General features: G+C 41.1%; 2 protein-coding genes across 3 annotated transcripts in view; both read right to left on the bottom strand.

The window, feature by feature from the left end:
• Positions 1-4,661, bottom strand: part of itga9 (integrin, alpha 9) — a 48,455-nt gene extending 43,794 nt beyond the window's left edge. Inside the window, exons 1-3 of the mRNA XM_003441152.5 lie at positions 3,987-4,661; positions 3,581-3,708; positions 1,630-1,736 (exon numbers count right to left, since the gene is read on the bottom strand). Of these exons, the coding sequence (XP_003441200.1) occupies positions 1,630-1,736; positions 3,581-3,708; positions 3,987-4,174 (423 nt within the window). The 5' untranslated portion in view covers positions 4,175-4,661. The remainder of the gene's footprint in view (positions 1-1,629; positions 1,737-3,580; positions 3,709-3,986) is intronic.
• Positions 4,662-5,828: 1,167 nt separating this feature from the next.
• On the bottom strand, positions 5,829-27,635 carry golga4 (golgin A4). Of its 2 annotated transcripts, XM_025897254.1 has the most exons (25): positions 27,387-27,635; positions 26,128-26,202; positions 24,591-24,692; positions 21,583-21,651; positions 21,143-21,469; positions 21,006-21,053; positions 20,828-20,884; positions 20,622-20,720; positions 19,855-20,005; positions 19,554-19,744; positions 18,110-18,193; positions 17,621-17,768; positions 17,345-17,523; positions 16,950-17,048; positions 16,691-16,846; positions 12,409-16,193; positions 12,187-12,308; positions 11,671-11,801; positions 11,301-11,387; positions 9,838-9,864; positions 9,655-9,723; positions 9,228-9,303; positions 7,450-7,547; positions 6,543-6,629; positions 5,829-6,453 (listed from the first exon to the last, which is right to left on the bottom strand). In XM_025897254.1, exons 1-25 carry the CDS (start codon positions 27,462-27,464, stop codon positions 6,439-6,441), a joined length of 6,360 nt encoding a protein of 2,119 aa, XP_025753039.1. In that variant the 5' UTR covers positions 27,465-27,635; the 3' UTR covers positions 5,829-6,438. The 2 variants fall into 2 exon arrangements, with proteins under 2 accessions (XP_025753039.1, XP_005474073.1); XM_005474016.4 differs by lacking the exon at positions 24,591-24,692.
• Between the last annotated feature and the right edge of the window lie 241 nt (positions 27,636-27,876).

Below are 27,876 nucleotides of genomic sequence, written 5' to 3'. Positions count from 1 at the left end.
AAAATATAACAGCCAAGTGTTTGGTAAGCAAAGGAAAAGGAATACAGAGCAGATTTGACAAATTTTGCACAAAAGAGGCCACATAAATGTGTAAATGTGGTAATAATTTAGGACCCTGGGGGGAATGGTGGTGGAGCCCCTGTGGCTCTGGGGACAGCTTTGGATGCCTCTGTGCACACAGAGTCCACTTCATTTCCCTCCCCAAAAGAAACCACCCTCCCTAACTCCAAAAACACACACACACATAGCCAGTCTCAGTGAAAACAAGAGCTTGGCAGATTGTGGGCATACAAAACGCATCAGATGACTGTCTGGAAGCAAGATGCTAGGTTGAAAAACCCTTGTGTTTCGAGGGAAAACTTGGCCAACAGAAGTAACAATATCAGTATAAACTCTCCCTCTTGAGTAGAAGCAGATTTTTTTTTTCTTTTTTAAGATCCATCAGCTGATATAAACATAGCAAAAAGGCAGCTGACACGCTCCGCAGCAACTGAGAATTTCATGGTTGGAGTATGGAATCTGTGCTGTTGTCACGTTCCTGTTCAGTTTTAAAAGACCTCGCTGGTCACAAACAAAAAGCGCAGATGAAATCACCACTGTACACATCTGCCAAACAGCCGTTTCCCTTCATGAGTTCATTCAGATGAGATTTTAAAAAAACAGAAAAAGGGAAAAAAAAGAGGCCCAGCAACACGTGGCTCTGGAAAGCCACCACCTTTATTTTATCATAAGCCTCGACCTAATGGCCAGAGAGTGTGCAACTACTCGGTGTGTTGTTGGTAAGCTCAAATTCCCAGCGCTGACAGCTCCAAGAAGTCTTCACATTTTCACTGATGGGTAAAGCCAAAGGTATTGGTTTGAAAATTGTGCCAGTACATTCCAGTGAGGTATTAAAGAAATGGACCAGAGAGGTTTGGATGGATGAAAAGTCATCGGGATGTCTTTGAGCAACAGGTATTCAAACATGAGAGAGCTGCCCACCCACCTGACGCCTTCAAACTCTCCTGCATTGCCACTAGTTTCCGCGCTGCCCACCGCAGGAGGCGGGGGGTTAATATTTAATGAAAGGCCGCCCTTGGATGGGACCGCCGCAGAGGGGCTGAAGCCTAAACAAACTTTGCCAGCTGCCCTATGATCTCTGTGCAAACACTTAGCAAAGCGCCCCTGGGATTAGCACCATTTGAATCCTCTAAACCAGGTTCTCCTTTCTTTTGTTTTATTTAACAGTCTGCTTTTTTTATTTAAAAAAAAACCCTGTTCCAGTGACTCTTCCAGCTCCACACACGAGGTGAATGTTTCACAGAATTATGTAACCACACAGTCGATTCCAGCTGATGTTACTCCACTTTTGAATAGAAAATCATTCTGATTCATTATTTAAATTCTTTTTTCTTTTTTTTTTAATTTATGGCACTCAAAGTTAGTAAGAATGTAACAAGCACACTGAAAGAAGGAGCTGTCTTCTCACTTAAGGAAGACTGCAGTGGTGAGAGCAGCTGTGGTGTAACAGTGTGGTTAATGGTAAGACATTTGTTACAATGATGCTGGCATAATCGGGGCTGTTTTTACAACATGGCTTGAATTAAACAATTTGCAGAAACGACTGTTGTGTTCTGTCCCTGCGCTCACCAGGATTTTGCCGTTGGCGCTGTCCTGGCGGGCCAGGCTGACCCCCATCCACTCATCATCTCTGTCTCCTTGGCAAGTCTTCCCACACGACTCTCTCTGCCTGTTTCCTGAAAGACAATGAGAGCAGTTTGCAGACATTGAGTCACAGGAGGGAGGACCTTTTGGAGTGGGCGACTTGTCACTTGTCAGCTTTTAGAGATCCGGTATTTACTCTTCACTTTCTGCAGATTCTGCAAGTGATTATCACACAGCTGACTGTTTCAAAAACTGGAGATGGAAAAAAAGTCTAAGTCTAGCATATTTAACAATGATTCCTCTACAGATGGTACACTCAATACCATTGACTATTTTCATTATTTTCTTAATCGACCGGTAATGTTACAATACTCAAGGTCATTATGAAGTGGAAGCACAGACGGTAAACAAATCCCCAAATTTGCAGTGCTTGAACAATCAAATGATTAATTTGTGAACTGTTGCAGTTCAATTTCCTTTGAAGTGACTGTCTGATCCATTGACTGCCGCAGTTCCAGATCTCTGAATGAGCTTTCTAACCAAGAAACAGTCATGTGCAAAGGTTTCGATTCTTATCCTTGGCTATCACTGGTGAGGCGTCAGATTGGTCCCAGATTCATTCCACAGCATGGCAACCGCAGGCGTGGACTCAGAGTCACAAAGATCTGTCTTCACCAGCAACATCTACCAGCACATGGTATGGCCTCCACACGCCTCTGATCTCAACATCCCAAGTCAGCTTGGGATTACATGGATTTAGGCTGTCATGACGAGAAAGCCTAAATCCACAGAAGAGCTGTGGTGAGTCCTCTAAGATGTTCGGAACGACGCAAAAGTCTCAAGTCGCTCTTCATTTTTTTTCCCATTTTTGTGAGGAAAATGAGAAATAGGTTCAACATTTATTAAAACATTGAAACAAGTTATTAAAAGATACACTTTAAAATGGGTTCTTTGATAAGCTGCATGCGATGTACAGACACAGCACTGATTCATCTCCTGAGTAAGGTGCCTTTTTATGCTTGAGTGATTCATAGCTCAGTGTTAAGTGGTTCAACAAGTAAAAAAACAAAAACACCATCAGCACAGAACCAGAAATCAAACTTTGAATGGAAAAATCAAGAGGACATGCAGCTTAATATAAAAGCAAAAGAGTTTATGTTAAAAAAAAACAGTAATCTGAATACTTTATTGGCATTAGAGGCTTGAAATCCTGAACAAGCACATCATAAGGATCATGGATCCAGGGTAAGCAAATTAACATCAGCAGGAGAATAAAGTTACAAAAAGATAAATATCTATGTTGCATATCAGTCGTAAGCATTATTCTTCATTTCAACAATGAATCCAGTAAATTGGGAACACAGAAGAGTCTCTCTGTGTCACTGTGTTTCAGTCATATGTAGATATCTTTTGGTTACACAGTGACTAAGAATGGGGTTCATACTGAAGCCATGCATGCACCCCGTCTTTCTTAACCACAAGAACAGAGCAGGAGGGGGGATGGGGGGTGGTGGTCGAAGCTCCAGTTTTTGGCTCACTTGCTTGGAAAATATTAGCAAAGGCATAAATCATATTTATCAAAATATTTATACACCTCTGCACACAGAACCCTCTTGTCTTTTTTTTTTTTGGTGCATGTCTCGATATAGTAGGTTATGGGCTAAAAGCACAACAGCGCACAGTGTTAGCAGCAGTATACGACTTCATTATTCTGGTTAAACAAAACAGAGGCTTGGGGCAGTTTGTGCAATAAATGATGAAGAAGTAGCAGGAGGACAGCACCAGGGTGGAGCAGCAGGTAGTGGACTCTTTTTTTTAAATTATAAAATAAACGATTCTGTTATAACCTGTGCGTGTGTATGACCGAATGCATTGCCTGCTTCTGCATTAATATGTGGTGTTTGTATGGATGCTGCAGTGGGCTTGTGTGACTGACCTCTTCCCAGATCCATCTCTGTGCAGCGGCGATCAGGGTTGCTGTGAACTCGACACTTATATATTGCTCCGGGAGAATGCACAGAGCTACTGTAGGAAGAGTTTGCCTTTGGTGCCCCCACTATTACCCTGCATCCACAACAAGAAATGAGAGGAAGGACACAGTTATGCTTTTTTTTAAACCCCAAAAAACACTTTAACATACATCTCTTTAATACATTGCTGACACCTAAAAATGGGAAATCCTATTACAGGCAGTGAATTTGGAATGCAAATAGTGCGGGCTGTTACCAGTACTTTTAAGTATCTGGGTGTGGATGCAAGTTGGGCTCAAGAGACATTTAAACTTTGACGACAAAAACACAAATTCGTTGCATCGTTGTCGGAAAATGCAAAATGGGACTCACCAGCGTGTGTTGTCGTGATAATGCTCCAGCACAGAATAGCCGAAAAAACTAGAATTTGGTCCGCGGAACACCAAAGGATGTTCTAAGTCTATATTGTAAGAATAAGCCACTGAAATGGAGAGATAAACATAAAAAACATTTCGTACTCCCGTCCTGTATCTCCGCGGAGGAGCCATCCCTTTGCGCATCGTGCGTAATAACGCAGTAGTTTCCAAAAAAATAAAAATAACAATAAAAGTGAGGGAAGGAAAACGCCAATAAGGAGTTGTGAGCTCTTCAGTGGTCAAACTGTTATAAGCTATCTTTCAAGTATTTTCCCGGGTCTTGCAGAGCATGTAGACTGTGATGGCATGAGGAAAGGGTCGCGACGGAAAAGTTAACGTTCCGGTAAATAACGGTGCGTCAGCTTCTCTCCATTCTGTATCAATCTGAGGAAGTTCTCGCTCGCAGGCTGGCTCTCGCTGAGATAAATACAGTCAGCTGTCAAGTTAGCGAGAGATTTCCTGGAAGTAAGGGAAGTTCTACTTAAAATAAGAGCATCGCTGTTTGGTTTAACCACCGTTCTGACGTTTGACGAAAAGTCGAGGTTTTAGCGTGAAAGGAGCAGCCGGAATGAGTTTTTTTTCTTACTGTGGTCCACGGACGCTGGTAACGTGGTCACGGAGAAACGAGAATGGTTTAGAAAGCATCACATTTCACCCGTGGGGTCTGGGGGGCTTTGGATTCCCCAAAACCGAGGGATGAGGGCGCACTGCTGCCCCCTGACGTTTTCCAGTCACGATGAACAGTGACAGCGTCATCATTTTTAAAAGTTACAGGTTTCATTTCCATCTTATTGACTGTTACTCGCTAAGGATTCTTTATTAAAATCATTCAAACTCAAACTGAACTCAAAAGTCAAAGAAGAAAAAAGAAAGCGCAAAGACTGAAGAATCATCTGGAAAAATCATTTTTACACATCTTTTCTGCCTTTCTTTCATTTATCAGTTTTATCTACACTAGTCTGGGAACTGCTGTTTTGCAGTGCATTACTTGCGCAACAGGCTTTTAGATACATATACAGATTAACACACAGTATGTCCATTCAGCATATATACTGATAAACTGACCTCTGTATCCAGCTGTTTGTTACAAGCTGGGTCTGTAAACTTGTTTTCTGCACTCTGCTTATTTTCATGAATTCACTGCTTTGCATGTTGAGAACTCTACACAATAAATCATGTGCAGTTTGCTGCTGAAAGGCCAGTTGGAAAATCAGCTGATGCATTTGGAGATAATCTTCTGGGAATCATTAACTTTGACTTTAAACATACAGCATGTTATTTATGAGTCACCAGTTCCATTTGCAACATACATTTGGAGTTAGTGATATGCAGTTTTTTAATTGAAGTTAAAAGGAAGGAATCTTTAAACACCTTTCTAAAAGTGATTTAGGACATTTGCTCATGCCGCATTTAATTTAATGTCTGTACACATATACATATGTATACATAAGTAACAGGCAGATCCCTTAAATGTGTCCATGTACAGAATCAACAGGAAATTTCTTTCCGATTCTCATTAAATGAAAGTGTCAGCAGTCTAATATACTTGTGTGTTATCTGTACTTCTATTGTGGAGAAAAGGAATAAAAGGTCAGGCAAAGGTTAGCATGATATGTCTGAAAGTAGAGTGTGAGATCTTTAAACCCAGATTTGTTGTCTTCATTCAGTGTGTCTTTTCAACCAGGTGTTATCAAACAGTCCTCAGTCAGACACTGGGAGTAACGCAAAGCCAGGTAATCAGATAAGCTACAACACAAAAATCTGTATTGTGATGAGGATAAAGGAGTGACAAAAGTTGTTCTGTAAATAGGATTTAATGTTACTCTGAAAAAGAAAACTGTATAGCAAGTCATATAGTGCCTTATAGTACAGTTTTAATTATCATAATACAATTTACAGTTTTGTTTCTATCAGTGTCAAAATATAAAGCATAGAAAAGCTGTGTTAAAGAGGTCCAGAGGCCTGTATCTTAATGTGGTGCGAGTGCACAGTTAAAGGGTCGTTTACAGTTTTACAGAGGAAGTGATTCAGACAACAGCACAACACAGAGATCTACAAATCAACTGACCGTCGGCATCCATGTGATGATGATATCATTTATTGCACAAGCCAATCTTTATAAACACATTCTAAAATAAAAGGAAACCCATTTACTCTCATCTAAAACTTATAAATTAAACTTAACTTCAAAGAAAAACACGGTTTATGGAAGAAAAAAGGTGTTTCTGTCAAATTCTCTTATTCCCGCATACCTGTTCAGCATTCACACATACTGCATACACACGTTTTCTCTTTCTCAAACACACACATGAATAAAATGACAAGAAATGCAAACAGATAATGGCAGTCTTCCCCCTTCAGCAGCAGTAGCAGCAGCAGATCCAGAAGTACCCGAATCATTCAAACACTCATCGTAACCAAGGCTGTGGAAGAGACGGATATGAAATTAGTTCAAATCCTGATACGCATTTGACCTCATTTAAATATCCCCAAGTAGTAAAAAGATTCTTACAATTGGTTTCGAGTCTTCTTTGTCCAAAACTTTTTGAGCTTGGTCTGGAGGAAACTTGAGCATGGAGGTAATCACTTTGGCCATTGTCTGTGGAAAAAAGGGGAATTTTTCTGACTGAGACCCTGATCGTCATCTTTTTAAGTCAGTTTACTTTCAAGGCAGGAGTCATCTGTGGTGTTAGTATAATTTCTGTTTTCCCCCCAGCTAACCTCGGTCTTTGACACCATCATCCAATCAAAATCAAACTTGTTCTGAGACAACTGAAGTGCAAGAAAAGGCTCAACAAGAATGAAAATTATCTGCATAATCAACTCCAGGCCTATCTGCCAGGGAGCATGCATTTCCCTATAAACACAGAAGATAATCAGAAACAGAGCTCCTGGGCTGTGTAGGAAACCCAACTGCTCAGCTAACACTAAACAAGGCCAGCATGCCTTTAAATGGCAAATCTGCGTCATGCAAGATGTGTGAGCTCGCGGGCAGCCTGCTGGACATCCTCCACACGGGGGAGGTCTGCCATGTTGTTATAAAGAGTGTTTGTTGAGGAGCTGGGAAACTCCCGCTGACTTTAGGACCATGTCAACAACACTGATAATTAGGGAGATCGCTGTTAATTATATCCAACAAGACTGGACACAACATGAGTTTTATATAGCTTCCTAAATGAGTAGCAGATGGAGGTCACCAGCTTTAAAAACAAAAATTATCAGCCACTTTGTTTTTAATATGGTGGTTTTGAATCATCTCATCTATAAGACCATCAAAGCTGCTCCTAATGTTTTCACAGCCAACTAAGATGGAGACATAAAAATGAGAAAAAGATTAATTATAAAAACTATTGTTTTTTTCCCTGTAGAATTGTTTTATAAAACAAACAAAACAAAAACAAAACAAAACCAGAACATACTTTTGTTTCCCGTCCCATCATGTATTCAAACAGCACCTTCCTCAGGTACTCTATCTCTGTGGGTTCTGAGAAGGCGTTGGAAATGTTGAGTCCAGGATCTGTAACAAGCAAAAATAAATATTTCATGATGACCACAACTGTCAAACTTCTCTTTCTTTAATGTCTTTCAAATCCCATTATTTCAACATCTGTAATGACCTCAAATGTATTAAATATGACTACATATCAACTACTCTAGGTTGCCACTTTGCTTAGATTTCCTTGGGGAAGGAGAAAAATCCAAGCTCAATACAGTTATCACAGAAAAACCTAAAACACAGCTGTGCATGTTAGTGTATGTAGGGCATTTTTATGTAGTTTTGTACAACAATCCTGGAAAATGCACACAAAAACCCCCAACTAACAGCATCAGGTTTGTGTTGGCAAGCAAATTCAAAACCACCTTTTGCACAGTTTAAATTATGCACTAAAGCTGAGTACAGGAAAGAATGGTGAGACTCAGCATGAGCACTTTAATATCACACGAGTTTTAAGGTCTGCGCCCAAAGCTATAACACAATTATCCCGCTAAAAGCTATGAATGGAAACGACTGAGTTACAACTTGGACAGGGCTGCTAACACTTTCATGACTGAAGAAAAGAGCTTTATTATGGAACAACATCCAGTTGCTTTGTGCCTATTCGAAATAATCACTCAAACATCCTCAAATGTGCCTGAATGTGCCCAGAAGGACTGTGCGATTAGAGTACAGGAAAAGGTGATAGAGCAGTGCAAACAAGTCTTTGACCTCTGGCGTGGAGTAATGGGTCACCAATAAACCCCATGCCCTTCGTCCCCCTGACCCTGTGTTGCCCCACCTAGGACAACTTTCACATCAACCACGCAGGAAAGCAGATTTCAACAGCTTTCTGATTAATTTCATACCTAAAAATACAACTCAAGGTGGTTTACGTAAGCTCAACTGAGTCATCAGCGGCTTTAAATATGAAAATAAAAAGACACAGCAGCAAAATATATGTACTGGATAAGAAAGGTTTAAAAAAAAAAATCTGCGTGCTGCAGTGTCCTGTGTAGGAAACATTTAGACCACAATCTGCAAAACCCATTAAATCTAAGCATGGCTTCTTCACCGCCCCCCCGCTTCTGACAGCAGATTCACTTTATTACAGCACCAGAAAAGGTCCGAGAGGACTCACTCAATCTCTCCAAATACTCTCACACAGATGAAACGCAGTTGGGTCGTGGTATACTTGAAGAGACTGCACCGACTTACGGTCAACCTCCAGAGGTTTCCCTCAGCCTAAACCACGACGGCTACATATACACCCTCAACCCGTAGTCTAACCTTAATTATAACCCCAGCTCTTATCTTTACCAGCAAGCCTAAAAATCCTGCTTTGCCAGCTAAACCATAATCAAAAGCATAGCTAAAGCAGTCCGGCACGCACTGCTGAGGATCTGCACCTCCTGCCTGATCTCTGAAGCAATGTGTTAACTGTCAGATTAGGCAGTGGCAAAACACCAACTGAGATCTTAAAGAGCAGCTACACTTTTACTGTTGACACAAAATATAATCACATGGTCTGTCTTTAAAATCCTTTATTACACTAAAAAAGGTTAGGTGGCCCTTTTTTTCCCCCCTACAGAGTCCACACAGCATATGTTACGCTTTCCCATGAGACTGGGCTGTGCTCAAGCGTTACGCATGTCATCTCTGCTGTGATAATCTATAAGGAAACTGGATCAAGAAGCAGAACTAAGTGATTCATGGTGTTACCTTTAAATGTGCTCCCGAGATGAGTTACAACAGTGTTTCGGTGGAAACATTTAATCTTGTCCTCGAGCGAGTGAATCTAGCGTGGAGAAACAAACAAGCATGCACAGATTATTTAAAAACTCTTTAACCCAGTGGGTTAATTCTATGCATTAGAGTAATTGCTAAATAGGACATAAGCATTTTGGTGGTCATCCTCAGAGGAGGGCAGGATGCTTGTGAGAACGATGGTGTGTGTGAGAAAAGCTGTTGGAGGCGTTGTTCTGATTGTTTATGGGGTTAAACCAAATGTAAACAGATGTGCTGTGTAATTAAGTTGATGCAGCAGGAGAGCGGTAGCTGCTCTTGCTGGAGGCCACAGAATCCTGGGAATACACTGCGATGGATTTGGTGTCCTCAGAAAGAGCAACCAAGGGGGTCCGACACTCACTTTTTCAACAAACTGCTGCTCTCTCAGTCGAGCCTCACTTAGCAATGTCGTTTTTTCAGCAAGCTGAGCCTGAGAAGGACAGGATTCACAAAATATTAAATGTGAACGTTATATTTTTGTCTTGTTAGTAAATTTAATTGTACGCTAGGATCAGTGAAACCAGCATATAATGAACAAGTATACCTTTAGTTCTTCTGGGGTCATCTGTTCCTAAAATGAAAAAAAAAAACAAACAAAAAAAACAGAGAGAAAGAAGACACTGTGTGTTAGAACCAAACCTTAATTAAATGATCTGCTTTCAACCTGGTTTAAAAAAAAAAAAAAAAAACGGATGTGAAAACTACAGTAACAACACATTTAGTGCAGTCCCTGCATCCACATTATCACAGGCCTCTGTGCCGAGAAGCTCCACCATCTTCTAAAAGCACAGAATTGCATTTACTGACATCAACAACACTCAAATGTGTATTTATCCGCTGCTGAAAATAGTTCTCGAACAATTTAGAATTGTTTGAATAACATTTTCTAAAGCTAAAGCACTGAGAAATTACATGTATATATAATACACTCATGGATGACCAGTTTCACAGACTGATGTCTCCACTAGAAATAAATGTGCTTGGAGTTAAGAGCCACAGACACAAGTCAGAAGGTTTTAAAAGATGGACTAACAGCATTGTTTAAACACACTGTAGTCTACACAGACTAAAGTGTGCTTGTATTTAGTCTCCTCTCTGTGGAGGGACACACTGACCCACTGTGAGGCCCAAGAAAAGGCCTCCCTGAGCTGAACGCCATACAATCCACCCATAAAGTTATTACCTCACCTGGGAAAAATGCAGCAGAGAGAGCAGCATAATTCTTTGTCTTTGTGTGCATGCAGACATGTGCGCAAAAGGTAGAAGAATCACTGCAGGGGTCTCATGGCACCTCAACACCTGGCTAAAATGTCTCCCTGGAGTGCTTTCGTCTTATCTGGCCCCTTTCCACTATGCACATGTTGCATGAGAGTATTGCTGCAGAATAAATCTAATGTCTACAATCACATCGCATGATATTAATTGAGAACAGGGACTGACGCTGGCTGCTGCCTGACAATCTCCATTTTCTCCGGAGAACATTCCTGAGTGATTCAAACGAGCTTCGCAGCATCCGGCGCGCTTTGGAGAGAGGCCACACAACCGGAGCAAGAGACTGATCAGAGAAAACTATGTAGGAAAACTGTCCCCGAGCTCCTAGACGGATATCTTCAATTATGAAGCAACCCAAAGAAAAAGATGAACGATAACTGCCTAGTCTGTCAACCTGGATGTGAACTTTCTAACAGGCCATTTGAAAAGGTTTATACAGACACAAAAATGCATCTGGATTAGGCTCATTCAGAGCTAGAATTGCTTCCCTTAAACTCCAGCCTTTTCCCAGAAGAGAGCTGAAATGCTGTGATTTCATACAGCTAGAGTGAAGTGACATACGACTCCAACAGAATCACTACATAAATTTACTCCAAACCCCTCCCTCCATTTCAAAATGGACTACGACAGCTACAGACAAGTAAAGACAAGTAAAAACATCCAAAGTACAGCCAGTTGTGACAGCTATAACAGATGTTTGGCCAGTGAATAACAGTGGGTCAGCATTATTTGTACCTCAGAAGTGTCCTGCGTTCTTCCTCGCAACTCCTCCAGTTGTTTCTGAACTTGCCACACTCTGTCTCCCATCTCCTCTTCTCGACTCTGAAAAAAACAAACAAATAAATAAATAAAAAGGAACAACGACTGAGTCATTTCCCATGTATCATCTCACCATCACAACTCAAGTATGCTGCAAATCACTCAGTGAGGGCACTGCCTTGTTTCAGACCTCAGATCCTCTTTGCAATTTAATTATGCTTTAAAGGCAGCCAGAGAGATATTACATACAAATCCAAACAGTAACAGTCGATGGGTGGTGTCTACAAAGGAGTGCCCCCTATAGTATAACCCCATTAAAACAAATAAGATGAGCTTTTAATAGTACCTGTATAACCTGTTCATATTTCTGAACAGTTTTGTGCAAGTCATCCTCTTTCTGGGAAATCACCTTCCTCAGCTGGCTGGTTTCTTCACGATGGCTACTGATGAGCTCTTCTTCAACACTCTGAGCTTTTGCTGAATCAAGAAAAAAAAAAAAGGAAGAAGCCAAGTGCATAAAAACACGATTTATATGTTCACTTGCCTCTAATTTTGGACTGGATTTTAACATGAAGGAAACATTTCTTCCACAAGCAGTAATCCCTTAATGTTCCCCTTTGAGTCCAGAGTAAAAAGCACATAGTGTCACAACACAGCCATCCCATCTTACTGTTGATCAAGAATGCGAGTCATATTTACTTTGATCTTCTAGTTTAACCCAGTCGTTTGTTTAAAACATAATCAAAGTGCAGTACTGAAAGATTCTGACCACAGCAAAAGTGAACAATTTCGACCGCTCGTTTCCTTTGCTTGTAAATCTTGTTGGTTTAATTTGGTTGAGCATTATTTTCTTTTGCCTCACCGATGGCCTCCCTCACTGCTGTGTTGAGCTCCTTCTCTTTCAAAGACATCTGTGCATTGAACTCCCTCATTATCTGCTTCATCGCAGAGTTGTGCTTCATTTCCAAATCTTCTAACTCCAGCCTATTAGAACAGAGAGCAAAGGAAATGTAATTAGTAACTATTAACACAAATCTAATATTATACAGACAAGGGATTTTTCACTAGCATTTTTAAGCCTTACTTTAGCTTTTTCTCATTCTCCTCCAAAAGCTCCTTCTTCAGGTATTCTAGGTCGTGGTCATGCTCCTTCCTCAGTGACCGCATATCTTTCTGCAGCCTGACGAAGTCCTTGTGGATTTTCTCCTTCTCGTTCTTCACCTGGCTCAGTTTGTTCTTCAGAGACTGTAAAGAGTCCTCATCGTCCACCTCTTGAGCAGGAGAATGGTTTTCCAGCTCGTTTTCCATCACACTCTTGGTTTGCTGCATGCTGCTGCATTCCACCTTTACCTCAGTTTCTGATGGATTCTGGACCTCCCTAGCAGTCGCCTGATGTTGCTCCAATTGGGCATCCTTCTCGCTAATTTCTCCTCTCAGGCGATTTATTTCTGCGAGAAGGTTTCCGTTCTGCTCCTCTGCTTCTTTTAGCTTTGCCTCGATTTCGTGTAATGCCGATTCAGTGTCTTTGAGCTGCCCCTGTTGCACTGCGTCACTCTGAAGCGAGGTCAGCTTGTCTTCATACATTACTTTCAACTCCTCTAAAGACTTTTCTTTCTCAAGCCTCTCGTTATGCAGAACTTGTTCAAGGTGTTTGGCCTGCTCTTCCTTAAGCTTGACGAGAGTATCCTCCAGCGATTTTGTTTTCTCTTCTAATGTTTCTATGTGTTTTTGCACAGAAGTTTCATTGCTCTTAAGTTCATCCAGGCTAGTCTGAAGAGTTGTAATCGTCTGCTCTTTTTCCGTTAGCTGTTTTTTAAAGTGGCTGATTCTCTGCTCAGCTTTCTTTTTCAGCTCAGACCCTTTCCGAGTGCTCTCAGACAGCCTCTCCTCAGTTTCCTTCAGCCTCTCCTCAGTTTCCTTCAGACTCTCGTCCTTGCTCTTGATAATCTCGTTTTTCAACCTTTCAAATTCCTCCCTTTGACTTTCAAGCTTTTGTTTATACTGCTGGTTGCGTTCCTCGAGGGCCTGAAGTTTTTCGGCCATCTCTTGCTCTAAATTACCTTTCTGGGTGCACTGCATCTGCAGCTGTTCTACCAACTCGCACTTCTCATTCTCCCTGATGCTGTGTTGCTGTTTGAGGTCAGAAGTGAGCTGTTCGCACTCTTTCGTCTTTAGGTCTAACTGCTCTTGAAGCTCACTAAGTCGACTGATGGAGCTCTCAAGCTCTACGGTAAGCCCACTGACTTTTTGCTCCTTCTCACTCAACAGCTGGTCCATCTCAGACTTGCTGACGGACTGATTGTCAATTGTTGCTGTCAGCCGCTGCAGAGCTTCATTCTTTTCAGCGATCTCTCGCTCCAGCTCTTCAAGCCGGGCTTGCAGAGATCCAGTAGTGTTGTCGCTCTGTGTGAATTTCATCTCTAACTCAGACAGACTGGTCCTGAGTGTATCCGCCTGCTCTAAAGCAGACTGTCTCTCCTGATCCAGTCTCTCCATTTGAGCAGCAGCCTTTTGCCTCTCCTCTTCATACTGCTGCTTCAGCTGATTTATGGCTTCCTCCTTCTCTTTTATGTTACTTGCTAGCTGATTTTTCAAGTCACAGACGACGCTTTCCAAGCTACTGATATGCAGCTCATTTGCTTTCAAAGTTTCTGATATGACTCTGTTTGCTTGGCTGAGCTCCTCAATCTTCTGTACATGCTCACTAATGGACTGAGAATGAGTCTCTCCCTCATGTGTTAAGGCTTTGATGTGCTCCATATGAGCATTTACCTGAGCAGTCATCTGTTCTAATGAAATGCATAGATTTTTATTCTCCTCGGTTTGCTGGCGAACACTCTCCTCTAAAGTGCAAATTTGATCTGCTTTAGTAAGGATAATGTTTTTGAGATGTCCCACCTTTTTCTGACCAGAGAGCAGTTTATCTTCCAGCTCTTTCAACCTACTCTCCACTTTTTGCTGAAGTTCATTAGATCCACACTCAACTTTCGACTGAACCTCCTTACAGTAATGGCTCATTTGGTTGCTCATCTTAATCATTTGCTGCTGTAACTCTGCTTCCTTGGCATTCAGTTGGATGGAAGTTTCCTCAAATTTACTCTGCAAGTCTGCACTTTCCTTACATCTGGCACCTTCCAGCACTTCAAGCTGTTTTTCCGCTTCATTCAACTTATCTGACCAAGCCTTCAGCTTCTCTCTGCTCTCTTCCTCCGTCTCGTTCAGCTTGTCTTGGAGGGCGTTTCTCTCACCGAGCGCCTGGTTAAGGTTCCTCTCCACTGACTCCATTTGTTCTTTTAGCAACGCTTCACTCTTTGCCAAACTTTCAAGTTTAAGCGCTGCTTCATTAAGCTCTTCTTGCAGCTTCTGCACAGTGGTTTCTCGGATCGCCAGGTCCTCCTTTAAACCCCTTATTTCACCCATTACTTGCTCATTCTCCGCTCTGCTTCTGCTAAGCTGCTGAGACACTTCTTCCAGCTCCTGGACCTTCTCCTGCAGTATGACTGAATGTTTCTCCATTAATTCTTCCTCCTGCTGTCCTAACCGCTCCTGCCAACGGCGCTCCAGCTCTTCAATCTCATGCTTATGAGTGGCATGTAGTTTCTCCACTTCCTCCTTATGGTTAACCTGCAGCTCCGACACTGTATTGCTGAGGCCTTGGGAACTTTTCTGGGCCATCTCTAAGATTTTCTCCTGAACTTGTTGTTCTTTCTTCTGAAGCTCCTCTTCCTTCTTTGCAAGCTCCTTCTTCATGTTTTCTTCATTCTGCTGAAGCTTTTTCTTAAATTTCTCTTGCATTTCTTTTGCCTTCTGTTTGATATTTTCCATTTTGGTTTCCTGTGATTTCAGTTTACCTTCCATATCAGTTATAGTGTTTTTCAGCTTTGCTTCATGGGCAGCTTTTTCGTCATCCAGCTGTTTCTTGAGGCGTGTTTGTTCTTCCAGCCTAGTGTTCAGTTCTGATGTAAATGACTTCTCTTTCTCCAAGAGCTCCTTCCTGCTCTCTTCTAACTGATGCTCAGTTTCTTGAAGGGATTTCTCTTTTTGTTGGCATTCATTCTTTGCAGCTTCCAACTGGTACTCCAGATCTGTCAGTTCTTTCTTGCACTTATCAAGATCTTCTGTTATCTTATTTAACTGTGCATTAGATTCCTTTAAACTCTCAATTTCCAGCTGGGATTCTGATAAAGTTTTCTGCAGCGCTTCCAATTCTTTAATCTTGCTTTCTAGGTCTTGTGCAGTGGAATGTGATTCCTCCTGTAGTGTTTTTTCTTTAAGCACGTGCTGTTCAATTTCCTTCTCCTTTTCATTCAGAACAATTTTCAATGCATTAAGCTCCTCCTTCAGAGTTTTCTCTATTCCGCCAAGCGACTGATCATGCTCACGTCTGACATTTTCAAGCTCTTCGCTGTGCTTTGACACCTGATCTTGAAACCTCGTCTCGTGTTCCTGTAGCGCTAAACTATGAGCATCTTCAGCAGCCGACAGCTTCTCCTCCAAAAGCTGTTTACTTTTCAGCACCTCTGAAAGCTCAGCAGAGAGCGCCTCTAACTCTGCCTGCTTTGCATCCAGCTTCTCTAGAGTTTTCTGATTCATCTCTTTGACATGCGCTTGGAACTGCAGCTCCTTGTCTTTCAGAAGGGTTTCCATTTCGGCCCCGTGTCTTTCCTTGAGCTCCTCAAGGGCAGCATTATGCTGCTGGGTTAGGGTGCCCTTGTGCTTTTCCAGCTGCTCGTGGTGCTTTTCCTCTAATGCAGAGATTTGCTCTTTGTGTTTATTCTTCAGTTCCTCCAGCTGACTTGAAAGTTCATGGGAGAGACCCGCTTCTTCTTGTGAGATCTTGTTCACAGAGCTCTCCAGTTCCAATATCCGCTGCAATCACATACATGGAGGTGGTTAGATTCTTCCGCTAAGCTGCTACAGTTAATCATTCACAGAACTGACACAGCTATAAAAACACATTGACGGTTATTAAGATATTTTTTTAACAATAAAGCTGTGACACAGTTCAATTACAACCAACTTTGTAAAACCTTCAAGTACATAAGGATTTAATGCTTGACAGCATTACATATTAAATGTAGACTGTGAAAATATTTACACATTGAAAATTGCTCACTTCTGTGTGTCTGGCGTGTTACTGCAGAACCAAATAAACACAAGCATACACAAGTTACTTTGCAAACTAATTAAATAAAAATAAGTTCTGAACCTCAAAGCAATTGGTCAGTGATTAGCAGATTCAACATGAAAGAACATGTTACATCCACAGAGATGCAATAAACAGGTAAAAACGAAGCTCTGCAGCTGTTGCTTTTCTCAATATTAAAAACAAAGCAAAAAAAAAAAAACCAAACAAACAAACTCACAGTCCTTGCAGCTTCAAGCTCCAGCTGGATCTCCTTAACCTTATTATCAGCTTCTGTCCTTAAAGCCGTCTTCTGTAACTCTGCGTCCTCCAGAGCCAGAGCGGCCTGCTGTTCCTGTTCCTTAGCCAGCTGTGCAAACTCCTCTTTGCACTGCTCCTAAACAGCATTTAAAAAAATAAAAATATTAAAGTTATATTTTTCTTATTTGATACAGTGGTTTTGTTGCTAAACTGAATAAGGGAAAACATTTTGCACCAACCGCAGCTTTGCTGATTTTCTCTTTCATCTCTTCTTCTTTAGCTGCCAAAGCTTCACTGTGGAGCTTTTCCATGTTGGCCACAGTTTCCTCTGATGATTTCTAATATTGGTTAAAAAAATATGAATGGTAAATATAAATACAGAGGATCATAGCTCGTGAAACAAAGTGATATTACTGCTCTCCATGACAGCAGTGGAACATTTTATACGCACTAAATTCTTTTTAATGTAAATGCTTACACTACTTAGTCAATGTTGGTACTTCTGTGGCTACAATATGTCATTATCAAAGAAACTACCAAAGAAGTCAACTCTTTGGATAAAGCTAGAAATATGACTGCAGCAAATGACTTATTCAGTCAATAAATAAATATTCAGGAGAAGTCCTTTCCTGACCTTCATGATGGTGACAACCTCCTGTTTGACTCGTGTGAGTTCCTGCTGCAGACTCTTCCTCTCTTCCTCACTGGCCTGTTCGATTTCTTTCACTTGCTCCTCCAGCTGAACCTGCAGCTGTTTTCGAGCCTCCTCTGCCCTCTGTGCTACACCCAGTGCTCGTTCAAGTTCCTCAAAAGCTATTGGAGGGGGAAAAAAAAAAAAAAAAAAAAATCACAAACATATCTAGAAAAAACAGAATTTTTCTGTACATTACCTGACATGGACAGCACGTACCTGATTTCTCAGCCTTTTCTTTCTGTTCCTGTACTACTTCTTTCTGGGCTATAGCTTGCTGGAGCCTGGAGCGCAGCTGTGCAATCTCCTCTTCTTTCATTTCCAGCGTCTCATGCATCTGCCGTTTGGTCTCAGCAATGACCATTCCCTAAAAAACAAAAAACCAGTACCCCATGAAAGAAAAATCATCCCTTTACCTGTACACCCTGAGCACAGGAATCAACACTAAAGCTTATGTTGATCTGCTCTCCATGAACCAAGGCTGTAAAACTCAGCCCTGTGCTATTAATTGTGTTACGGCTTTAAGAGCTTTCAGCATTCCTCGCAGAACTGCTATCCATCCTGCAGTGCTGGGGTCAAAGTTTAAGCTAAACAATATGAGTCTGAAGCTACTCAACAGCAGAGTAAAAACACACACGCGCCCACACACATACACATGTAACTGAAATAGAAGAACCTTCAATCCAGATCTCAAAGCTCCTCACTAACCTTGTCCTGCTCCAGCTGTTCAATAAGATTCTTGGCATCACGCAGCTGAGTGATCAGCTTAGTCTTCTCTGTTGTGTGTAGTTCCTTTAAAGACAAAACAATCGACTTAAAAAAAATTAAAAATTAAAAATGTCACACGTGTCCTAATGGCATGAATGCCACTTCACAATGCACCGCTTCCTGCATCCTGTATATGTGTTTGCTCTGATAACTTCCCAATCAGATTCTTTCTGTACCACCCAGGATGCCTCACCCACAAGCCAAACAACCAGTGTGTATACATGGCCAACTAAACCAACAAGTCAACCCAAATTACAGCTCACTCTTGCAACCGTGGCATGTAGTAGCCATGTCTCTGTGGCACCGCACTTTAACAAGCAGTTACTAAACAGGAAATGCTGGGCAATGTTTCTCTGTTGTTTGACACAAGTGTGCCAACGGCATGAGTATGTATGCTGCACTGTGATTAACAGAATGTTTTTATAATGTCAAAACGTATCATATGAATAAACAAAGAGACAAAGAAAGACCAAATAGCATACAATACTCAAGGACTGCATCACACAGTTAACACGTGAATTCAAAAATAGTTGAAGTTAGGGTCTGGAAAAGTAGACAGATGTTCTGCTTTATGGGATATTTGTCTGAAGCAAGGGAGAAGGAGAGCCCAGCAGTTCCAGGATCCAGTCATGCTGTTTTAGGAGGGCTAAACGCCTGTTAACCTCTGCTTTCCCTGACAAAGGACAGGCCTCCATTCCCAAACAAGCTGCGGATTCATACAAAAAAACAAAACAAAACCCCCCCCAAATTATGGCAATAAATGAAAGCAAGTCAATCAAGCGACGGCACATACAAACTGTCTATTATTTCAATGGCTTTGTTACAACAACCACTTGTTATCATGCGCTGCAAAACATCAGAGCGACTAAGGACAAGCTACACGAGCCGATCATACCACTGCAGCAAAATGTTTTGAAATCAATGAAAACAATGGCTCAGTCATGTCACGCTGACATGTCACGCTGACATGACATGAACCCTTACTCTGGAGCTTAGCCAGAGAATTTGGATGTTCGGACTCTGAGAACCACAGCGATCTGCTGTGTCACGAGATAATGGAGTCACATACTCAGTGGACCATAAAGACTCTGGCAGACAGTTTGCGGCACAGTATTAATTCCTCTAAACACACTCCTCAGTCTTTACCGCCCATCCCTACTTTAATCAAACCTCTTTATAATTATAGTTTACTACTCAGTTTATACCAAGCGATCATCTCTGGGAAATCAGTTTGAAATATCTGGGTACTTTAACTTATTGTTGCTGTAATTCTGTGTATATTTAATCTAAAATTTATAGTTTTGTTTGACTGAAAGCATCCTAATATTACAGTATAACTACACTCCAACTCTTCTATCATTTCTGAAAAACACAGGGTAACCACCTTCATCTTCTCCAACTCCTGCAGTCGCTCCTGCAGCTGCTCCTGCAGAGTTTCATTCTCACTGCTAAGCTGGGCACTTCGCTCCTTGTGCGTACGCATAACTTCCTTGCACTTCTGCAGCAAGTTTTCTTGCCTCTTCACTCTCTTCTGCAAAGCCTCCATGAGTTTAGTTGGATCACTGTTGCCCTCTCCTGTCCAGAAATTAAAATTCACTGCTTAGAAAAAAAAAAAATTTGCTCACACAGCATGACTCCTTACTAGAGGCAACTAAATAACCATATATTTTAATAAACACACTTACCCTCAGTGACTTCAGGCTCTACTTCGTGCTCCTTCAAAGGACTCTGTGTGGGAGAAGCAGAGACTTCAGCAGCTTCAGACTGACGAACCTCTCCTTCAGGCGACAGCGAGCCATCGGGGCCCACTTGGATCCGTTTCTTCAACAGAGCAACCTTAGAGGAACAAAGATAAATAAATGAATCACAGTCCCTTTGGCAACTTGAGATAGATCTGTTATTGTTCCCCGCAATTGAACTCAGAGTTATAGTTATACAGATTCATTACTCCTGCTATGGAGGTTTTGTCCATTTGGCTGTTCGTTAGCAGGACGACTAAAACTGTATGGACAAATTTGCATGATGTAGATATGCAGTCTCAAACAACTCTTGATTTTTACATGACTGTTTGTGCATTACATGGTTCTTTCAGCTTTTTGATTGCGGGTAACCTACTAATTTTCAAGGCAAGTGAAGCATTCCTGTTTGGTCTGAGAAACTTTTAAATACAAAACCTCTGCACATCATTTGTCTCTGATTTTAAATAACGTCACATTTATTTAAAACTCAAGAACCATTTATACCAGAACATCACTGCAGTGATTATCATGCTTAAACTGAAAGCATTAATGTGAAATTATCATTAAAGCAGGTTTTAAAGTTAATTTTTTTTAAAGTTACATTTAAACACTGTTCTGGGTTTGTACAGTGCTTAAAATAAGCCATACTTATAAAGTTGTAATCCTAAACAGCAGAAAAGCTTTGGCTAATTTTCCCACCGCCATCCACACACCTGTGTTTGTAGCACAGTGATCATCTGGTCTTTCTCCTCTAGCGCAGCATCAAACTCATCTTGCAGGTGTTTCTTGGCCTGTTGGTCCATCTGAAGCTCCTATACAGTAGAGTATTCAGTATGTTCATTCATTTGTGCAGTTTATATTAATTTAAAAAAATATTTTAATCTAAAGACACAAAAACATCCATAGCATATAGTCATACCTCCCGTAGTTCCCCTATCCTGCGCAGTGCTTTATCTTGACTCTGACTGAGGATGGCCTGGGGAGAACAAAAGTGAACGTTGGATCAGTTCAAATGTTATTCTCTTTTTCCAAAAAACATCAGGTGAGAAAAATACTGCAAAACAAAGAAAAGAAAAAAAAAAACATGTAAAATTTACCTGCGTTTTTTCTTTTTCTCGCTGTACGGTACGGTACGCAGTAACCAGCTACATGACAAAGATGTAAAAATGAGTAGGAGTTATATTCATGTACAGACTTTACACTTTAGTCTTCAAGCATCCTGTCTGTTTCTCACCTCCGAATACTTCCCCCTGTACTTCCCCAGGCTCCTTTCTACTCTAAGCATTCGGTGCAACAACTGCTCTTTGGACAGAGACTCTACACTTCCTGGTGGCTCCTCGGCCTCGCTCTCAATGTCCGAGGGTGGATCATATGCCGGGGCACTGGGGGACTCGTTTTCTCCCAAAGGAGTCAGGGACTCGCGTGATGAAGTTCGGACCAGGTTGTCTTTAGATGGAGAGCGAAACAGATTTTCCGCCCGACTGGCTCCGCTACGAATCAACGACTCCACTGAGGGCACTTTCAGCTGTAGTTTCTGGGCAAATGACTGTGGCTCCTCTTTCTGTTACAAACCAAAACAAAAGACATAAAAATCTCAAACTCATTAATGAATGTGCAAAAACACTGTAACATCACATTGAAGAGATTAAAGAGGAGGCTTGGTAATACTCTTACATGAGGAGAAGCACTTCCATCCCCATTGATGCTGCCTCTGGGAGACCTCAATGCACCTTTAGAGGCACTCTAAAGACCAAAAAATAAAGATGAAATTATGAGGAAAAGGGCAGCTGTACCAGCAAGCTTGTCCTGGGCCAGTTAGTCATCCACACCCAGCGTGGCTCTCCCTGATTACTCTGGAGGGAGCAATATTAGTATTGCTGGGAGCAATGCAGGGGCAATGGGTACCCTCATGCAACTTGGAAAAAAACAGAGGGGTTAAATACACAAAAGAAGGCATCTCTACTGTAGAATAAACAAAAAGGGGTTAAGACAAAACTACACAACAGCCATGAGGTCAGAACAAATAGTTAAAAGTCAAGTAGGAGAGCTGCGTTTGAATTAAAGATGCTTGGCAGTGCTGTGTGCAGCTGCATTACAGGAGGACAACGTTGCAACTGACGTGAGGGAACATTTAGCAGCTTAGTTGGTTTAGTTGATTTGTTAGAAGCAGCATCAAAGTCAGCAACTCTTCTCCTCCCTTGTCCAGCTCCAAGCTACTCCTTCCTGTGGATTACTTGTTTCCGCTTCGTCTGCACAGCTAGTCATGTGAACGCTTGACTTCAAGCAAGTCTGTCAAGAGCTTCGTGATTATGATCAAGACCCCATTGACCACTACCACTAGACTTTTTTTTTAAGTGGATCTATTTAGTTATTGTACATCTGTGTGAGGAACAAGAAGAATTTGGGTATAAAGCAAAGAGTCAGCAGAAGTAGTGAAAAGAAAAAAGAATGTCAGCATGTAAACAAACACAGCAGGCCTCAATCTTTTAAGAAATGTGACCTTTGCTAAAGTTTTATTGTCAAGACTTCAATGACATACAAGGTGTCTGAGTGAGTAGCAATAAAAAGGAACTTGTTTGTTTGCAAGACAACTGCATTAGCGCCTTTATATTCGTCCTGTGTCCCTGTGCTCTTATTTCTCTTTTATTTCCCATCACCCCCAGATGGCCGTTCCTCGCCAAGACTGGTTTTGCTGGAGGTTATAAGGGACTATTTATTGCATTGCCTTTCACTATTATGCCCTTCATGCATGCCTATTTTCAGTCATGTTAAAAAACATGGACAATGACTCATGGATAATTACTGCGGAACGGTACACCAAATGTAAACCTACCAAACCAGGGCACTCACAGGGTCCTGAGTGCCTCTATTTCAGGACCACAAGCTCAAACTAAATTCTCACAGGGACAAATCAGAAACCAAATTCAAAACAGATCACAGACCACAAAACGTTGTGACTCAGAAGAGTTACTATCACCAACTCCACAAAGTACCAGTACAAATATAAAGAAAAATTAAGACAGAAGCCTCCAGTCAACAGACAAACATAGCTAGCAGAACAAGTAAAAACACAAAAACGAAAAACAAATATTAAAAAAAAAAAATCTATGAAATGATTTCATGGGTAAATGTAAATATAATGAGATCCAAAAATCAAGATTATGTCACATCGCTAACATGTGAAAGTGACTGTGATGGACATTTGTATCTGTGGCTTTCGCACATCAAAACTCCTACGACTCTATACCGGGAATCTAATGATCCCTTTAGACTTTGACTTTTAAATTACATATCATGCAAATATCAAAACAAAGGTTACATAAAAGAACGATGAAAAGGTCAAAGAGTAACTGCATCTTAATCAGTGTCATTAACCATAAACATAATGAAGGGGCAGCAGAACTTAAGGCTTCCCCTCTTTCCAAACTACAGTTCATAAGCAGCATCTAGCAAGAAGTGAATCAGACAGATCAACCAAATAAATCACTATGAGATAGTCAAGACATTGTTAATAAATTCAAAATATTCATGGCTCCACTTAAACACAGCCAGACCGCTGACTTATACCATCTCAGTTCAGTCTCTTGAGGTTTGTATTTTATTGCAGTCGAATGCATTAAATAGTTGCTTTCATTTGCATATTTTTCATTTTGTTCTGAGATAACTGGCACAATAACACTACAAGTTGACTGGCAGTCATTCTGAAGCAGCTGTGCTGAAGTAATAAACTCCTTGTTTTATAATCACTACATTATCTCACAATATCCACGCAAATCCTGGTTAATGACAGCAGCTGGGGTGCATACTGGGCTATATTGGCATTTAAAATGAGCAAGCAGAGTTAAGAGACAATTAAACAATGTCTCAACTTTACTGACACATGACCCTCACACTGAGCTCCATTTACCTGCTACAAACCTAGTTACAAAGCAGACTTATGCAGTCTAGAAAATGCTTTGAAGAGCTGTGTGTACAAATGTATGTATTTGAATACGGACGACCCATATGTTCTTACGACTGGTGCTTAGTATCTACTGACAATGTCAAAAAAAATAGACCTTAACTTTAATAACAGTAATTAATAAGCAGTTACAAGCAATACCAATTTTCATTTGTCACATCAAATATATCTTAGATAAAGAAACAGCTATTTGGATGTGTTTGTTTACTTAGAGAGTTAGACAAAAATTTTCAATTTTAATTTGTTAAAAACTTGTCCCATAAAGAAAAATCTCAACTCTCCAAATAAACAGACTTCAGGGGAGAAGGGACAAAGGCCATCAGACAACATATCAGGATTTAAGGGTCTACAAGGATCTACAAGGGTCTCTAGGGCAAGCAGCAAAGATCACCTAAAGACAAATGGGCACTGTTCATTTCTTTGACAGATCACAAACTGAAAGAAGGGACAACAAACAAACATGGGGCAAAAAGCACAGAAGCTTCTATCCTACAGTGTAAACCACAACCCAGTAGATGCAAAATTAACCTACATATGAGATGCCTTCTTGCTACTAAATCCAAAGCAAACAGGAGATGGAGAGCAGGGAACAAGCTGTCCCTACTTGGGCAACAGTCCTCTACCGATTCCCCAAAGGCGTGGAAGACGGGAGGAAGGAACGGGGCAAGAGGAGGAGGAGAAGAAGAAAGATGAAAGAGGCAGGAAGTGAGGACAAACTCACCACACTGGCTACCTGGGCCGTTTGGGGTCGTTTTGAATGGTCCAGAGCAAAGATAGTATACTCAGAGAGAAAAGCAGGCTCTGCTATCATCCCGGCCAGCACCTGACCCCCATCAGTGCAGTAACGGGACGAAAGGTGGGGAAAGGAGAGGAACACAGAGAGCAATGAGAAAAACAACAGCATGAGTGTGAAAAAGCCCTGAAGGGAGTGGCTGACCAGCCTGATGAGAGGAGGCTGGCGGAGAGAGAGAGAGAAAGACTGAGATGAATAAAAAAGAGAAAGCAGAGATTGAAACAGAGGGAGATACACTACATAAGCTGGAAGAAAAAGAAAAAAAAAATCAGAAAAACTGAAAAGTCAAGCACTCAATCAACAGTAATGTTATGAGTAACAGTTTCACATCTCCTCATGTAATCTTCACAATTTTAACCAAGGGCTAAATCTGCCTTCAGTCATGAAACAAATGCTTTCAGAGATGTCAAAGTGTTAATGATTCGTGAGGTGAAGTAAAGATGCTGTGATGCTACACGAAGCTTCTACACTGAGGCTGCCGAGCCACATAACAGCAACACATGTGTGCTTCCAAAGGCACAAGTGGGGAGAGCAGTGCATAGAAACCTGACCAAAAGAGACGGTGCCACTACTCCAGTGAGCGTTCTGCAGTGTTGAAATGAAGGAAAGAGTGATTAAGATATTGTTTTATCTGAAAAACAACGAAGACTGTAAACATCCATATCTAATCTCAACAGATGTAATAACAACATTTTGCATCATCAGTTGTAGAGTCACTGCCATTAAACCTACGCTTATCTACCTCTTTCTAATGGAGCATAGTCCTGCATTGAATTGACTTGTCAGTATCTATTGAGGCATAATATTGCAACTAGTCACAGGAGACACAAAAAACACTGAGGAGGATACATCAATTATTCATAGACATGCTGAAACACTGTCTGCTCTACACCATTAAAACGCCCTTTCCATTGTCTCTAAAGAAGAAGCTGCTCAGTTGTTTGAACAGGGTCTCTTAAAAATGTAATAACAATAATAATAATAATACTAATGATAATAATAATAAGTGACTTCAGACACTTAAAATACCGTACGAATGGAATCCAAGTGGTGACTGCTCTGCAACATTAATGACCACACTGCAAGTCTGGCTCATATGTTCCCATCTGGTGTTGGCTATTGTATCCACTGCAATATGTTAAGGAGTCCAGGGTTCAATATGTCTAGATTGTTGGATTATTTTAAATAATTGGATCAAAGAAGTTTGCTAGTGACAACCAGAAGACTCTGAAAACCAATAGCACTAAATGTTCACTTGTTCACTTTCAATCAAAAAGGGACTTGTATGTTATAAAGCAGACAGTACGCTTAAACAAAGCATACAAAGCACATTTTTAAAGCCTAAGAGAAACAATCATTAGAATGTAAGCTGGGGAGGGACTTGGAAACCTCTGCAGGCTGTGGTCTGAACACAAGTATACATATATAAATAAAGATATGAATCACAGGCTGACACCATGCTCACCTCTCTGTCACTGGGAGAAGGTGTGCCATCACTAAATGGGGGAGTTTGGCTGCTACGTCGCTCTCCACTGCTGATCTGTAAAATAAATAAGTAATAAGGAAAAAGAAGTAATTATAATAAAAAAACATAGTCATAACAATAATATTGATTTTGTTGCCTGGCAATAAATCAAACTTTAATACAGATGCTTGCTGGGTGTAAGTTCTCTTGTTACTGGATTTCACCTTTTGTACGCCTTCACCTTTGAGCCAAACTCAGTCTAAGATTGTGGTTTTACAGAAAGTCAATGGGAATCATAAACTGCACACAAGCTCTGAATAACAAATGTAAATTTGTTCCTCAAAAACAGCCAATCTGCATAAGAACCAAGCCAATTAGAACAAGGAAATTTATCTATCCATCTTCCAAAGGTTTGCTGGATCTGCATATTTTATGCCAGATGCAGCCCTGTCATTTATCTGGATAGGGAATAAGCCCTAGCTTGTGAGCCCCTGAGGCTGGGTTTGGATCTCCTCCCAGAACTGAACTGGGGATCTTTTGCATGTAAGGCAAACAGAGAAATACAGCGAAAACATCTACATTAACTTGGAACTGAACTATGATGGACCTCCAAACTATGACACATACCTTCACTCCTTCACATATATTTAGGAGAGCTTAAAGAAACTTGCAGCTTCATATTTCAAAGAACAATTCGCATTTTTTTTCACAGAAGAGGAAAGCAAGGGATCTGATGAGTTTTCTAGCACTTTTCCAATGACAAACTTCCAACTTGAAATCTGTGTGCTACTTCTGTATTGTTTTTAATAGAGACGCCTGGGAGTAGTAGGATTTGCAAGGGTCAAATATAGCTTCCAGCTGACATCCACTGGCAGCCAATGCAAGAAGCATTAACTCAGACACGCCCATGTTGTCACTGGCGAGTATAAAAATGCGGGCTGGCATTTTGGCTACAAACAAGTTGATGATTAGCTGTAAGAAGTGAGACTTTTTCTTCTACTCGGACAACGGGATTTACCAGTTCCAGTTGGTCCAACCGCTGACAGCCAAGTTAAGCTGCTAACTTAAGGACTTAGCACGGTGCTAATGTTTCCAAGACAGTAAAAGGACAAACTGACAATTCAAGTTAGCTTATTAAGCTGTCATCTTGAGTTATCTTAATGAGACATAACTAGACAACCACTTCCAAACCGTGAAGCCTTTGCAGTATAAACAGACGTTAACTTAGCTAGTTAGCTCCGAGCACCACAACAACTAACCTGGGCCTGCTGAGGTGACTGCGCATTCCTCTGCGGAGACTGCTCCTCGTTTATCTTCTGCTTGAGTTTTTTAAACATCTTGTCACGCCGATATACGAAGCAACTGGTGACCGGGTGTCTACTTTCCGGCGGAGAGGTTTTTTGTTTTTATCCAGCCTATCATCCAGTACTCAGGGGCAGACTTCCTTGTTCGCTTCTAATTTTCTGCAGGTGGTAAGCCTATCCGCGCATGTGCGGCCAACGTGGAGGAAATCTGAAACGTCAGACTTAAAGGGCCCGTCTGGGCTGAGTTAGCTACAGCGCCCCCTTAGATAGCAGCGTGTTTGGGATATATTACAGCCTATTTATTAAGACATTTGGAACGTGAAGACACTTTAACACATGTGGTATACAGAAGCACATACAAAACAGCAAAAAACAAACAAACAAACAAAAACACAACACAAGGAATCCTCACAAAGAGGGATAAAAACAAACAAACAAATAAGGC

This window comes from Oreochromis niloticus, linkage group LG13 (genome assembly GCF_001858045.2).
Source record: "Oreochromis niloticus isolate F11D_XX linkage group LG13, O_niloticus_UMD_NMBU, whole genome shotgun sequence".
Taxonomy (NCBI): domain Eukaryota; kingdom Metazoa; phylum Chordata; class Actinopteri; order Cichliformes; family Cichlidae; genus Oreochromis; species Oreochromis niloticus.
The sequence above is the reverse complement of the archived record's forward strand: the minus strand, read 5'-3'. Positions and strand labels throughout refer to the sequence as shown.